The sequence below is a fragment of the Passer montanus genome, unplaced genomic scaffold, assembly GCF_014805655.1.
Source record: "Passer montanus isolate IOZ18808 unplaced genomic scaffold, ASM1480565v1 scaffold22, whole genome shotgun sequence".
Classification (NCBI taxonomy): Eukaryota; Metazoa; Chordata; class Aves; order Passeriformes; family Passeridae; genus Passer; species Passer montanus.
This window is the reverse complement of record NW_024366815.1, coordinates 9,561,031-9,577,452: the sequence shown is the minus strand read 5'-3', so window position 1 is coordinate 9,577,452 and position 16,422 is coordinate 9,561,031. Positions and strand designations below refer to the sequence as shown.

At 36.1% G+C, this 16,422-nt stretch overlaps 1 protein-coding gene across 1 annotated transcript in view; it reads left to right on the top strand.

The window, feature by feature from the left end:
* Positions 1 to 16,062, top strand: part of ERCC8 (ERCC excision repair 8, CSA ubiquitin ligase complex subunit) — a 29,414-nt gene extending 13,352 nt beyond the window's left edge. Inside the window, exons 7-12 of the mRNA XM_039709670.1 lie at positions 1,909 to 1,975; positions 3,249 to 3,352; positions 4,378 to 4,502; positions 6,920 to 7,117; positions 13,898 to 13,984; positions 15,697 to 16,062. Coding sequence (XP_039565604.1) covers positions 1,909 to 1,975; positions 3,249 to 3,352; positions 4,378 to 4,502; positions 6,920 to 7,117; positions 13,898 to 13,984; positions 15,697 to 15,765 — 650 coding nt within the window. The 3' untranslated portion in view covers positions 15,766 to 16,062. The remainder of the gene's footprint in view (positions 1 to 1,908; positions 1,976 to 3,248; positions 3,353 to 4,377; positions 4,503 to 6,919; positions 7,118 to 13,897; positions 13,985 to 15,696) is intronic.
* Positions 16,063 to 16,422: the final 360 nt, after the last annotated feature.

The following is a 16,422-nucleotide window of genomic DNA, read 5'->3' as shown; positions in this document are numbered from 1 at the left end:
GCACTCAATGAGAATTTGCCTTTGGTGGCCCTTTTCTAATTTCTAATTTATTTATTTTAATGACTTTTCTGGAGTGCCAATATATATACGCATGCTCAGGAGAAAGCAATCATGAGGCAAATCTTCATGCTTCAACTGTAGTGAAACATTAACTCGGATGCAGCAATGTGCAAATGCAGCTTTATTTCTACACTGGCCAGCTAAGTATCAAAGGAGCCTAGGTGATTTTTTTTTTTTGTGATGCAGAGCTTAAGCTGTTAGACTTCTATGAACTGAATTTGCTACAACAAGCATCTCATGTTCTGTTCCTAGAACCAAGAGCTCCAGACAGAGCAGTGACAAAAACAGTTCTCTAAAGATCCCATTTGGTTTCATCAGGGCTTCTTAATTTTGACACAAGAGTTAATGCTGTCCAGGCACAAGCTCCATCGTGTCTTTGTACAGAGCTTGTTACCTTAAGTGCAATATTGAAGGAACAAGTGGAAGGAGAATATGTTATTGATTAGGCATAATCTAGTAATTCTTTGCAAAACTGAAGCAATCAGTGGTGTCTTGACCATATGTATGAATATTTTCACATAGGCTAACTCTGCAGCTGAAATGGAAGTATATACATGGCTGTAGTTTAATTAATGGATCCCAAAAAAACTGCTCTGAGGCTTCTAAGTGTATCCTGTCGAACCTGTATCTTGAAGGTTTTTCCTATTATCCTGGTCATTACAGGGATTTGATTAATTCAGGTAATGGGAAAGCGTTTACTAGAAGATGCACCAGGAGCAAGGTGGTTCACACCACATCTAAACTACATTAGCAAAAATGTATTTTGTGATTTAGTTTATTTTTCAGCAATATGTTTCTGCTGTGACATGGAGCATGATTGCAGTCTTTCCATTTAGGACATCCTATCCTTCCTATTTTTTGTACTTATTTAACATAACTTACCAAGTTTTAAAGAGTGTGTGTGTGCATGTGTGTGTATAAAAAAAAAACCAAAAAACATGTACATACATATATATATACAAAAGGACCTTTCAGATTATTGAGTCCAGCTCTTAACCCAGCATTGCCAAATTCACCACTGAATTACGTCTCTGAAGTGGCACATCTGTACATCTTTTGCATATCCCCATGAGCAGAGGCTCAACCACTGCCCTGGGCAACCTGTTCCTGCCAAAATTTTATTTGGAAAGTATGGTAATTTTTCCTAACAGCCAATCAAAACTTCCATTGGTGCAACTTGAAGCCACTTCCTCTCCTGTTGTGTGTTACTTGGGAGACTGACCTCCACCTGGCTACAGGTTTTTTCAGTGGTTTTAGAGAGCAGTAAGGTCCTCTCAAGTCTCCTTTTCTCCAGACTGAAAACCCCCAGCTCCCTCAGCTGTTCCTTGCTGGTCGTGTGTTCAACACCCTTCACTAGCTTCATTGATACTTTGAGAGTTAAGGGAAAAAATACTACAAATTCAGGGCAAAACTATTAGAGGATACAATGAGTATAAAGTTTTAATTGTAAGTAAGTAAGGTAGATATAGTTTAAGTTTAACATTATTAAAGGATTTGAAGAAAAATAAATGGAAAGTTCCTTCCATGTATGAAAATAACAATTCTGCACAAAAAGCTGTGACTGAGCTGTAATGTGTTCTTAATGGATAAAACTGTCTTTATTATCAAAAATTATACTCATACAATACTGTGTATCACTTTCTGCTCACTGCAGTCCCACTCAAGGAAGAAGAAGAAAGAGAAATAACTTCTGTCCCAAAAGAATATAGTTTCACAAAATTTAAATTGATGTTACAATTCAAATTATTATTCTGGCTTGGTGAATCCTATGCAACTAAATATTTGCTTTTACTTTCAGTTATCTACACAAAATGATGTGTTTAATTAGCTTTTTCTTGTAATTCTTAGGTCACAGACAAGAAGTATTGGCAGTGTCTTGGTCCCCACGTCACGAATATGTTTTGGCAACAGGAAGGTAAGGATGTTGCTGAACTGTTAATGCACTGGAATATTAGTCAGTAAAAATTTTATACATTCTTTAGGCAGACTTACTTCAATTCAAATGCACTTCTGGAGTTAATTTTCTTTGTTGACTTTTACCTGTTGACAATTTTATAGCTTTTCCCCAGCAAAACAAAACCTGAGGGGCTGTCATCAAGTCATGCTTATTTTAAGTTTGTTAAGTTTTTAAGCAAGTTTGTACAAAGTTTTGAAACACTAACTGTAACTACTGATATAGGAAAATGGTAGAATATTAAGAAGTTACTCACTTATTTACTGTTTATTAGTGTGTGCATTGCTAATCCATATTGTAATAAAGTAAAACATGATTAGCTCAAATTACCATTCTGGTAATCACACTTAGTTATGTCAAAAGGAATAGCTTTGGTAGCTTAGCTGATGTAACTTTCCAGGCAACAGTAATTCAGTGAATATGGATTGTATGTTGATATTCCTTGGCTTTTTTTGTTTTCGGTCCAGACGTTTTTAATGTAAAAAAATCCTCTTGGCTATTCTACAACTTTCATGTATGTTAGCTTTTGATTATAGTGTGACCTTTCTCTTCTCATTTTTTAGATGCTGCGGTTGTTTTTCTTTTGCAGAGAACAACAACTAGTTCATAAGTTTAATGTAATGGCTGTTTTATAAGTTTAGTGAAGTTACCAGATTTGCAAACCTTTGGTTTCTGAAGTCATCTTTTGAAAGGCTTATCACAGTTGGAAAATGTTTTAAAAGTGTGTTGTTCAGAGACTGCTTTGTTTGTTTGTTTGTGGGGTTTTTGTCATTGCTTGTTTTGTTGTAGCAGATGAAAAATTGTTTGTAGACAGCTTCTGTACCAGTTCGTCTGTGATAACAAAAGCCCAAATTCTCAGACCACTATTACAGACAATGCTGGTGTCTGTAACTACAGTTTAGGCAACAGAAGTATTAGCAAATTTATTCTCAGGCTCTGTGTGTGTGCAAGGGTGTTATGTTGTAATCAAAGGGACAAGTGTATTGTGTTACAGATGATGATTCGCTCTTAGGTCCTGATGGTGTACCGGTAGAAGTTATTAATATATGTAAATGAAAGTCTGAAGTCTGCCTTAAAATATTTTAATGCAATTCGTTGACTTGAGTGTGCCAACATGATGAGTGGTTCAGAATAGTTGCTGGACCAAGATGAGTGCCCGGTGTGTTGACCAAAGCCAGTTCCTGAACTGTAGTGTACTCAATTTCCCTAATTTCAGCAAATCTGTTTTTCTTAGTGCTGATGGTAGAGTAAAATTATGGGATGTGAGGAGAGCTTCTGGATGTCTGAGTACACTTGATCAGTACAATGGAGAAAAGTCCAAAGCATCTTCTGAGGCAGGTAATACAAAATATAACTGGTGGTAATTCATATGTAACTGGAGTCATTGTTATATTTCATGAATGTTTTGAATACTCCCCAGCAAGGGGAGTAGTGATAATCCAGTTGTTATTTAGTACATAACAGAGGCCATTCAGCTTTGTTCAGTTACTTCTGTTACAGAGTCAGTGTTTGTTGTTTGGGACCTTGCGTAGAGAGATTGCCTTAACAATAGCAGTATATCTATTCTAAATGGCTTTCCTCTAAAGAGGAAAATTCTGTAATCTTTTGTGAGTGGAAGAATTAATATATGCTGTGGATTAGCCTTTATATAAATATGAAATTGATTGAAATTTAAAAAATTATTGAGAGGAAAATTTTCTAAAGAAAGTTAGTACTTTGTAAAAAAAGAAGAAATATTGTTTAATGAAAAACAAAATTTGATGTCACTCCAAAGATAACTAGTGCCATTTCATATATTTCTTTGGAAAACATGTTGACTTGTTCAATCACAACATCTTTCTTTTCAACTCTATTTTCATCAGACAGGTTCAAGATGATTTTTTGGTTATCTAATACCAATTGTATAGGCTAGGGTATTTCATTTATTGAAATGTATATGAACTAAACCAATAGCAGGTAATAATTATTTTCTACTAAAATCTTTAAAAAGCAGTTCACACTTCTATCTGAAAGGTATGTCTAAATTTGCTACTGCAGTATAGTACAGAGAGACCTTATCCTGACTGCTTCAGAACTGACCAAAAACTGCAGTGTGTTGTTGAGGGTATTGTCCAAATGCCTCTGGAACGCTGACAGGCTGGGGGCGTCAACAGCTGGATGATAGATTGAACAGAACTGGCCCTTGAACTGCACCCTGAGGAGCACTGCAGGTGGCCTGATGCTCTCATAAACAAAAAATTAAATTATTTTTAACTGAATGTTACCATTTAAACAGCACTTTCAGTGCTCCACATTGAAGTAAAAATGTATACAAAATAGTAACTTTTCTCTAGAAAGCTGAGACAGCTCTTTTTCCCTGGCAGCAAACACTGCTCACAATGGGAGAGTTAATGGTTTATGCTATACAAATGATGGACTTCACCTGCTAACCATTGGTACAGATGATCGGATGCGACTCTGGAATAGCTCCACTGGAGAAAACACCTTAGTAAGTTTTCAAGGAACTTCAGATGTGTTTTCACTTTCATTTAATTTTAAGAGATCTATAATTTTTGTAGTTGTTAGTAGAACTTGGATTTCATTTTCATAAAAGATGTAGTTGCTCAGTTTCATCACTAGAAGATTTGTTGAACATTTTTTGCTTCCAAATTTCTTTTCTTCTACTTACTGTAAAGAAAAATAGTATGAAGAAGCCTAATCTACTTACAGGTTGAATATGGTAACTCTTAAGTTCATGAATTTGAGAGTATATCTATAAGCATTTCATACAGTGATAAAAACTTGAATAAACAGTGACTGTTGGTAGAAAGATTTGGGTTTTTTGAACTATTAGTTGCCGATGTACCATAGAGCAGTTGGCCATACCTGAGAGTTTCACTGGCTGCCTGGCTTTCTTACAAATCTCTTTCTGTTTTTGTGGAATCTATCCTGTGAAGTTGCATGGCAGTATTAAAAATATCTGTTCATCCATCCTTACAGATTTGTGTTGGAAGCACACAGCAGCAGGAATGAGGGGTGGGAAATGTGTTAGACCTCTACTGATATTGCAGTCTTTTCAATGGCTTTTGGCTGTTTTTGTTCTGAAGGTTGTTTTAATTTTCTGTTCAATAAAGAAAATAGTTTTCTTTGTTTATTTTGAAAGAAGAACAAACTAGGTAAGTCAGTGTCCATGGAATTTTAGTCAGCTGTAATTATGGTCTGTCATAGCTATCAGGAAAGAAAGAAATTTTGTTATACCTCAGAAATCTTTTAATTCTGCTACTTAGTTTCAGAACAGAGCAAAAATAATTCCGTATAGATAATTAAATAAAAAGACTTCTCTCCATCCTACCCATATTTGCTATCTTGCTCTCAGTACCTCATACATAAACATGTTCCTGTCTTCAAATCACCACCACCAGAGTTTTTTCACTCTCCTGTTACCAGCTGGATCACTGTTTTTTTGCTTTTTCTATGCTTGTTAGTTCATTGACTTGTTTCATAGGCTATTTTACAGTTTTCTAATCTGGTGTGGAATAGCTTGATGCTGCTTTGGTTTTTAAAGTTCAGAGTTGTATAGTCCAGAGTACTGTATTTTCACATACTGCCCAGTGGTTTTGCTTAAAATAATTTTAAGGCATCAGCAAACAAATAAATGCATGTACAAGTAATACAAGTTTACACCATAGTCCTTCTATTTCCCTGACTAACCCATCCTTTTGACCTAAATATTTCTTTTCTGTATCTTTCAAAACATATAGAAACTAAGGCATACATGTGATTTTCTTTTAACAATGTCACTGTTGTGTACAATATTAGCAAAACTCTGTTTTAATCTTAAATCTCCGTACCTAAAACTGAAGGCCTAGAGTTAAGAAAGAAAAAAATTCCAATTGTGAAATCTTTCGACTATAAGCTAAGAAATTTGTGAAGTTCATCATATGAGTATTCTAACACAATGCATTTTCTTCATGAAAAAAAGTCAAAATTGTAACACTTTATTTTAATTAAATTTGTTTAGAGGAAGGGTACACTGTTTCCATTAATATATTTCTCTGTCTCTTTATAAATACACTTTTGATGTCTGATAGAACTTAGACTAATATAGCCAACTGGAATATTTCCAAACATGTTTGGAAACTTCCCTTTCAATGTTTTATGAGATTTTTATCTGTATAAAATTTGTCAAGAACTTAAAACTCTATGAAACTGTAGCTTGAGACATTAGTACAGGTATTAATAAGGTGCTTTTATGCTATTTTAATTTGCAAGACTTCCCTTACACTTCACTACTAAGGTCTTAGAAATTTTTCCTATTAAGCTACCCTGGGTGAAAATGGTCCAGTATTTTTTTGTTGAACTTGTAAATAATTCCATTGTCTTGTACCTTTTGTTACTAATATTGTTGCTCCTACTGTTTATTTTTTTATTGCTATTTTCAGTAATTTGTTCTTATCTCAACCCACGATCTCTGCCTTTTGTGCGTTGAATCTGAGGCAGGAGGGTGGGTGTACTGAATTGAAAATACCATTCCTAAACCACAACAGGTGGTAATTCCTGAACCATGTCTAATTTCAGTGAGGGTTTAGATACTTGATGCAGATCTGGCATGAAACAGCCTGTGTAAATCCTATTTCTTAGTGTGGAGTTGCTAATTTTTAGCCTTCCCTTCCCTTCCCTTCCCTTCCCTTCCCTTCCCTTCCCTTCCCTTCCCCTTAAAATTGATATTAAGATGTGTAAACTTTATGGAACATAAAAATAATTCTCTGGATAGACATCTGTACTTTGAAATATCAAGAGATATATTAACATAACTCAAAAGTAATTTTATTATTAAACATGAAGTAAAATTGACCTTTTAATATAATTTCCTGGGGCTTTACTTAATAGCTGACTATGTAATCTATGTGATCTTCCATTTTGCAGGTGAACTATGGGAAAGTCTGTAATGAAAGTAGGAAAGGACTCAAATTTGCCATCTCTTGTGGCTGTAATCCAGAGTTTGCCTTTGTTCCATATGGAAGTACCATTGCTGTTTATACAGTTTTCACAGGAGAACTGATAACTATGCTTAGAGGGCATTATAGTACTGTCAACTGCTGTGTGTTTCAACCTCATTTTCAGGTAAGTAAAATACAAGCAGTATTCCAGACAAGAAGGAATATTTATACAGATGACATACCATTTGCATTATAAAAGCTTCTTCTGGGATATGCTTTAATCAAAGATCATAAGAAGGAGTATTGTAGCTTATGTATCATCCAGGAAAAATTTAGTCAAGTTTTTGGGATGACATTTTCTGGATTAGGTACCTTCCACTGCTTCTTTTGTCTCACATGAGTAACTTCTCAATATACCTTTAGTAACCTTTTGGCTTGTGTAATCATTAATAAAGCGTATGTATGAAGGCTTTTGTTTTCTGTAAAACTGAAGAGGAGTTGTCTTTCTGAGATATCTGAGACTAATCACATTACGAAAAAATGTGAAGTGCATTAGTACTGCTGTGAGTACTGGGAAGGCTCTCAAATACTTTCCTAAGGTGATCTTGCTCAAATTCCTGTAGTTACACTTTGGATAAAGTGCTGACAACATGGTGAGATTCTTGAATTAATGAGATAACATTTCAACTGAGAAATAACCATAGCATTACAGGGACTCATGGTACTGACAGATTTTTTTTTTTTTCCCCATCTTCTCTGCCTTCTTCTTTTCCTATCTCCTCTGGTATATTTTTCTCTTGTAGTGAAAGAGTTATGGGTAACAAAAGTTAATTTGTTATGAGATACTTCAGAACAGATTGTTCATATCGCATGTCTTGTGCCAAGAGCAGAAGGATGATAGTATGGATTTTCAGGCCATTACGTAGTGCCCTCATGTATCAAGGATCGTACTTCATGTCCCAGCTCTGCCTTCCTTGCCTGCTGTTTCTGAGTATCCGGCAGAAATATTTGAGGCAGAAGGGGTGTGTAGATGCCTTTTCATGACCTCTCATATGATGCATCATAGAAGTGACTCTGGTAGCTTCTGCTTTGTGTCCAGTAGCTTTGATTGAATCACTGAGACTGTATCACTGAGACAGATTTCACTGAAAATGGTGGACACCTTATGGACATGTGGTAGACCCAAAGCTAATAAGCTTTGCTAGATCTGGAAGGCAGTTCTGATATGAATAGTCAGTGAGATACATGGACTGCAATATTCACATTGTGGCTAAAGCACATCTTTCCCAGAACATTCTTGAAAAGCTTTTTGTCTTTTCAAGCATAGTTTCCCAACAAAACTTCCAGTGTGTTTATATGAAGTTATCTTTGGTGTTCTTTTTGATAAACTGAAGAGGTGAGGTTAATTAGGTCTCTCTGTAAAACATGTTTTACTTGTTTTACATGTGGTGTCTCTATCTTGGCATTTAAGATCCATGGTAAAGGGTCACTCGTGTATGCATATGCACACAAGAACTACATCAGTCACTGTATCTAGAAGTTTGTGATGTCAACAACTTCATTTGCTAATCTGATGTGACTCCAGATTCTCCGTCAGAAGCACCCTTTTCCAGAGTTCAGTTCTATACTGTAGAAATGTGACTGGATTTTCTTTTTTTGTAAATGCTGTGCTTTTTGTAAATGCTTAATTAGGTCTCTCTGTAAAACATGTTTTACTTGTTTTACATGTGGTGTCTCTATCTTGGCATTTAAGATCCATGGTAAAGGGTCACTCGTGTATGCATATGCACACAAGAACTACATCAGTCACTGTATCTAGAAGTTTGTGATGTCAACAACTTCATTTGCTAATCTGATGTGACTCCAGATTCTCCGTCAGAAGCACCCTTTTCCAGAGTTCAGTTCTATACTGTAGAAATGTGACTGGATTTTCTTTTTTTGTAAATGCTGTGCTTTCCATTGTATTAAATAGTCTGAGAAACAACATTGCTATATGTCATGGTTTGACACTGGCTTAATACCAGGCACCCACAAGAGTTGTTTGCTTACCCTCTTCTGCTACAGTTGGGCAGAGGAGAGAGAAAAAAAGAATTAATGAAGGGCTCATAAGTTGAGGTAAGGATTGGGAGAAGACATTCTAAGGGCAAACCAGTTTCAAATATAAAGGTAGAAAGTAAATTTATTATTAACAGAGTCATAGGAGGATAATGAGAAGTAAAATAAGCCTTTAAAACACCTTTTTGCCCCTCACCCCATCCCTTCTTCCCACTGACAGTGCAGGGAGGCAGGGCATGGGGGTTTGGTCATTTCATCACTGGAGATCATCTTCTGTTCACTCAGGGAGAGGAGTCTTTTCTTGGCCATGCCGTGGGGTCCCTCCCACAGGCAAACAGTCTTCCCAAAAACTGGTGTGGTGTGGGTCACTCGTCCACAGGGTGCAGTCCTCTAAGGATAGGCTGCTCTGCTGTGGAAGCAAGGGCCCTTTGTCTCTGGAAGCAGGAGCCCTTTTTTCTGGACGGGTCACCCACTAGATCACAGCTTTCTCCGGCATCCACCCACTCCGGCATGAGCACTTTTCCCATGGGCTGCAAGTGGATGTCTGCATCCCCTGCAGACTTCGTGTGTTACAGTGGGACAGCCTGTTTTACCACAGTTCTCACCACAACTTGCGGAGGAATCTCGGCTCCAGCACCTGGAGCATCTCCTCCCCCTCCTTCTCACTGACCTTGGTGTCTCCATGTTCTTTTCCCTCCCATGTTCTCACCTCCTCCTCTATCTAAAGAAAAGCTGCTGCCCGTAGGTACCACTGCCCACAAGTTCTGCTAATTCCAGGATTCCTGCAGGATCCCGCAGTGCCGAGTTGGTCTCAGCTGGGTTCCATGTTGGGAAGATGTTCACCATGTTTTCGCCGGTGGCCGTGTGGCTGCACCACCACACGTGAACAGCGTGGCTGCCGTGGTGCTGCTGCTGTTTAACACCTCCCCTCCTGCAGGCTGCCGGGAAGGGGAAGTCGCTGCTGCCCCTGCCCTCTGCCCACGGCACGGCTGGCATGGGGCAGGGGCCAGGCAGGGGGAGGCCACGGGCCGCACCCAGACCCTGCCCTCTGCCCACGGCACGGCTGGCATGGGGCAGGGGCCAGGGGGGAGGCCATGGGCCGCACCCAGGTCGTGGTATCCATGGTGCCTCACCACCCCAGGGAGAAAAATGCATGTGTGCTGTTTTGATTTTCTTCTTAAATGTCATCACAGGGAGAGGCATTACCAACCTTTCTAATTGGGCCAGCAGCATGTCCATCTTCAGAGAGATTGGCTCTGTTGGACATGGTCAAAGCTTCTAGCTGCTTCTCACAGAAGCTACCCCTGTTTCCCTCCCCCACTACCAATAAACCAGGCCATGCCAAATTCACACACCTAATCAGGATGTCAACACCAAAGGTAGTGCTACTGTTATTTTCACTGCGTTCACGCATGTACTTCCAAGTATCTTATCCTATCTTGACACAATTAAGTGCATTCATCAGTCTTCATGTGATTCCAATAGAAATTATGATTTTGCCAGTAAAATTTCTTTCCTGAGAATGTAATATTGTTTGTAAAATTTATAGTCACCTCTTCTTTTACTCTCTCAAGCATTATTAAATCAATATGCTGCAAAGTTATTCACAACTGTACATTTGTATTTTGTTACCAGTTTTAAGTAAAATCACTTTTGCTTAACAAAACGTGCTCTATTGCAAATTCTGTTGAGTGATATTTATATATCTATATTTTAACTCTACAGTAACTTAATAATTTAATAATCTTTTCAATTGTCATGTTTAGGATTTTAAAAATGTCAGTTCATTCTTGTCTATATTATTCTGCCTTTTTTTTATTTCTGAATGGCATATCAGCTCACTTTCAGCTTTGCAATTTTTAAATACATATCAAAACATAATTAGCAAGCTGGAAGTTTTCCTTGATGGTTCTTCTAAGTCTCTGTCATGTAAGCTATGTACACAGTGGTGGAATGTGTAGCAGTGGCTTTGTAACTTTTTTGTTACTTGTTAGCACTTAATTGGACTTTAGGACCCTGTGTTCATGAGAAACAAGATTACATATTTTTGTAGTTTTGGCTGTTTCCATCTAGTATTCTCTGTCATTGTTAAGTGTTCTTCATAGTAACAGTCTTTCAAACTTTTCCTGCTATCTTTAACCCTGGTGACTGATTTGTGTCCTACCCATCCTCAAATCTGGTCCTTAGATTTTTCTCACTGTTTTTCACTGTGTTCAGAATTCCTTATTAATATTGATTGCTGTCAGTCCCTCATGTTGTTTCTGTTCATTAACTGCATTTTAATTGCTATCTTTGTATGTACCTCATAACTAGAATAGGCTCTAAGAAGAAACTTAAACTTTGCACCAGTTAAGTATTTGAGATAAGTGTCTTATGTTTGCTTGGAACCATATAATCAGATGTGATCACTGATAACCAAGCAGCTAGCTATTTGAAATTCAATTATACTAGTCTTTATCTGTTCTTATCCAAATTAATTAGCATGTTCATGTAAAATACCTTTTATGTTTGAGGTACAGTATGGAGCTGTCTCCAGAGAATGGTATGAGCTTTAGTTAATGTGTGTGTTACGTATGCCTTTTCTGATCCTAGGAACAGGACCATAAAATCCACTATATTATTGTTTGCCTGTACTGTTGTTACGTAAATATCTCTGTCAAGTTAATAAGATGTTAGACTGCTTGAGTAATAAGAACTGCAGAATTTGGCCCTTTAATAAGAAGCATTAATTTAATAGGAGGTCAGTAATTTCAAGGGTGGTGTGGAAGAGAAAATCTTTGTTGTGCAATGTCTTAGATGATGTTTACAGTTGGATCTAAAACACTAGATACCAGTGTGCCATATTATCTGCTTAGAATGATTTAAATAAACAAACAAGACCTATGTTTCCCTTTCAGAAAAAGAAATTGCGTAAATAATCATGTATGAATGACATGTCATAAAATAGTAGGTATGCAACAGGAAGCAATTTTTATTTAAATCATACTGCTGCTCATACTGTTCAAGAAATGCTAGTGACATCTGCAAAGGTATTTGGCAAATATAGTAGTAGGCTATTACGCAAAGTTAACTGAAAATTAAATTAGGTTTTATTTGCACTCGTTCCATATATTGTACTATAAACGTGCATAAAGCATGTTTGTAGTGCAATATATGTGTCTGTTTTGTATTATAACATAATTCTACATAGAGGTCACTAGCTCTTCTTTTGACTGACTTATGGTGTGACTCACCAGTTCAGATAGTAATAATTAATTGTAAGCATTGCTTAATGCTGTGGATATTAGCTTGATGTCTTGCCATACCAGGATCAGAAAGTGAGACAAGTGGTAAAAATAATTAAAATGGAAGTATGCAGCTGTGGCATTGCTCATAAGGAGGTATTTTGACATAGAAAGATCTTTTAAAGTTCCTAGTGATATTCTATATTCTATCAAAGACAGAAGACCCAAGTAGAGTACTGCTGACAGAATAAAGTAGAATTTGACCTATTCTTTGGTGTACCATTCTTCTTTTAAGCAAGTTAAGTAGAATGGTTATCTCTCTTAAAATTGTAAACTCTAATCTTAAATGTTTTTTATGAATTAACAACTTCATGCATAATACCAGTTTTTGAAAAGTATAGCAGCTCGCTTGAATAAGATTACCCACAAAAATGTTTATAGGAATAGAGCATTGAGTTTCTGCACCAAATGTCAACATAATTCATGCAGTTCTAATTATATATAAATTATATAGGAAACTTCCTGCAAAGACAGACCTGTGATAATATACTGAGCTTACATTGAATCAACATACTCATAATGTGCACATATGCAGAGAGTTGCTAGTTTAGGTGTAAAAACCAGCGTACTTAAAGCAAGGCTTTCATACTTCGTACTGTCAGCCTGAGTACCACAAAAAAAACCTATGTGTCTCACTCAGGTAGTTTAAATACATGACAACACTCAAGTGTTGTCAGACATCACATGTAATAGGCAGGAATATAATTCAGTATTGAAGACATATGAGAATATCTTCATACCTGTTAATTTAAGTAGCACATTGGAAAATACAGGTGTTATAGGTGCAAAATTTACTGCAAAGATGGTGTTAGTATTTCTCACCGGTATAATTTTCTCATCTTAAAGTGACAGAGAAGTCTGTATTTCCTTTAGTACAGAACTATAGAACTGTTCTTTAGTACAGAACAGTAAGGAAATTAAATATATTTGACTTAGAGCTATTTGGTATAAGGACTGTTTGTTGCCATGTGTTACAAGGCACCTTGTACAATGGGATCTCAGTCCTTAGTCATTACCATAATAACTAATAAGAGTTATTTGTATTAAAAGTAATAAATTCTTTTTGATCCATGCCTTCCCAACAGGGTACAAGCCTCGTACTGCACTGTATTTTTCTTTTCCTTCCCTACCCATACTGAAACTACATTTACTTAATACTTTTTTGTTCCATGCATATTCTGTTTTCTGGTGTATATTACTAGATTCTTGATTCTTCTGAGTTTATTCATGGTTTTTAATTATAATAAAGTATTTGTCTTTTTTCTTGTTCGTGTGGGTTTTTTCAGTTTTTTTTTTACTTGTCCATAAACAATCTCCTAAAGTGCCTACGTGTTAAAATAGGTGTCTTTTCAGGAGATAAGAGAGAGGGAAAAAGAAAAATTTATTTAAGCAATACAGTTCATTTCAATGTGGTTTTGCTGTTTTGGTGAGCAATTTGGGAAAAAAATATACAAACATATTAATTTTGTTTTGGCATGTTATTTTAAATACTACTTATCCAGATTTATAATATAAATTAGAAATTTGCTATTTGCTTTTATTTTAAAATAATATTCACTATCTTTTTTTCTGCCCAGTATGGTATCTGTCTCACTGTTCAATAAATTTTGCTTATTTTTTAACAGGAACTCTATAGTGGTAGCAAAGACTGCAATATCCTTGCATGGATACCAGCTCCACGAGAGCCAGTTCCTGATGATATTTCTGAAAAGGTAGTGAAATTTTGAGTTTGAACTGTATTTTTTTATGGCTGTTATATTTGGGCAGATTGTGTGGAAAGTCAATATAAAGTACGTGATTCACCACCAACATTTTTAACAATTTCTAATTAAAGGAGAATCACCTATTATTTCTGTTCAATATTTTGATTCTTGTAGGGTTTTGAGAAGACATTTTCTCTTGTAGTCTAGTGAAATCTTTTGCAGGCTGCTAGCTTCCTACTTAGTAGTTCATGTCATTTGACTATGGGGCTTTCAAATTCTGCTTCTTTAATTTCCAAACTGCTTTCTGCAGTTTGTACTGTTTTGGAATTGTAGAGGTGCTAGATTGTATTTTAAATTGTTTGAGAATATACTGCCTATTAAGCAGTAAGATTAGGGATACCACACATCATACGCATATATTTTTGATGTGAAAATGTAATAAAAGAGTTTCTAAATATGTTTATTTTTGTGCCCAAGGCAAGACATTCAGGATGATTCCAGGGAAGATCATATGTAAGACTGTTTTCTAGCAGAGTACTTTCTCTCTCTCTGACAAGAAATATTTCAGTGAACAGCCTGAGTGGGAAAAAGTTTTTATTTTAATTAACTAAAACCATTAACAAGATCAGAGTATGGCACACAGTACTGATGTTGAGAAATGAGGTTGTATTAATGTTTTGGCCCATAGCATGTGAAAATTACAGTTTTTAAAATTTCAGCATCATTCCATTTTAGATGGAAAAATTATAAGAAGTATAAAATTGTTGTAACATATGCTTTTTTGTAAGTTTGGGTTTTTTTTAAAACTATTCTGCACTTAAGCAGAGAAGAAAAATATAGTTCCAAAGGTTTGATACCCTAAACCCAAATTGTGTTGACCTGAAATTAACATTTTTGCTGTGAAAATTTTGATGTGAAGAAATTGGATTTTTCTTAGTCTGAAAAACAACCCACAGAACAAGATTATTTACTTAGCTCTGATTAGAACTGCTCCTTTAAATTTGACACAGTAGCAGTATGTAATATATGCCATTGTTTTGGAATCTGTTAAGCTACAGCTGCTGTTTGCAAATGCTGTAGATGAGCCCTGTAGATGAGATGTCTCTGTAAGAAGCTGTTTTGCTGTCCACAGGCCATTAATTCATGTTTCCTCTCAGGTGCTAGAATAGGCATTTGAGTCTTGTATGACTAGAATCTGAACCCAGAATAGAAGTAAACAAGAAAAGAAATTTACCCTAAGTCACTGAGATTCAGTGCATTGCATAGCTACAAAAACCCTTTAGCTGGTTTAGTAGCCCCTGGTGGGGCTGAGGTGAGAAATATTTCTTGGATGTGGGTAGAGGCCAGGGCTGCTTCTTGAAACTGTAATGCTAAGTTATGTTGGGCCGAGGATATTGTGATCTAAATTAAAGCAGTGGCACACAATAAATACTTTTATAACATTTGTTACATTTTTTACCAAATATTTGTAATACTTCCAGCCAGTCCTCCAGATATTTTATGCTGAAATTGAAATAAAATACAGTACTATTTCTTTTCATAATTTATCATGTCTCAAATCAGCAGAATGTCTAAAAAAGTAGTTAAAGATAATCCAGTACTGATGAGAGATAGAATAGTTCGCCTACATGTAGTCATTTAAAAAGTGCATTTAGCTTTGCCCTTATTTGATTATAGTATTTTTAATTAAGCAAAACACTGAGAATTTTTATTTTCCCTAGTCTCTGCCTCAACAACATGTAAATCCAGCATATGAAGACGCATGGAGCAGCAGTGATGATGAAGGCTGAATTTAAATTATGAGCTGATATAAAATTATGAACTGACATTCAGGCACTGCATTCATGGACTTTTACAGAATTGGACATTGTTGGAATTATCACAACTGGATTTTAGGTACAGTTCTGTTAGAGCAATGTCTTTCAGAAATAAGTTTCCACTGTTCTCTATGTTTCTTTATCACTGTAAAGTTGAATCCAAAGAATTACTTTTTCAAACTTGCTGACTTTTATACATTGGTATACTTTATTCAGTGTTGAACAGCTGTTAAAGAAAAAATAAAAGCCCTTGGGACCAGTCAGAATCAACATTGTTTCTTTTATCTTTAGTACATGAGGAGATAACCCGTTCATTTCCAAAACACATGATACAGAAGATTTTCCACGAAAGCGGGGCAGCTCAGAAATACTTCCAACTTACTTTTATCAATGTCCTGAAGGAATAGATTGTATAAATTTTCAAGTGTTTCTGTGCTGTGGGAGTCAACAGATGTCTGCACCCTTTCTTCTTGCATTTTCAGTTTTGCATGTTTTTCCATTAATGCAGCATTCACTTTGGAAAGAGGTATAGCAGGGATCCTCTATTCAAGTATTTATATGGCGACCCCATCATCTAATATCTGAATCTGCCCCAGAAAGCTAAGAATAGAAACTAGTTTAGAGTTTTGT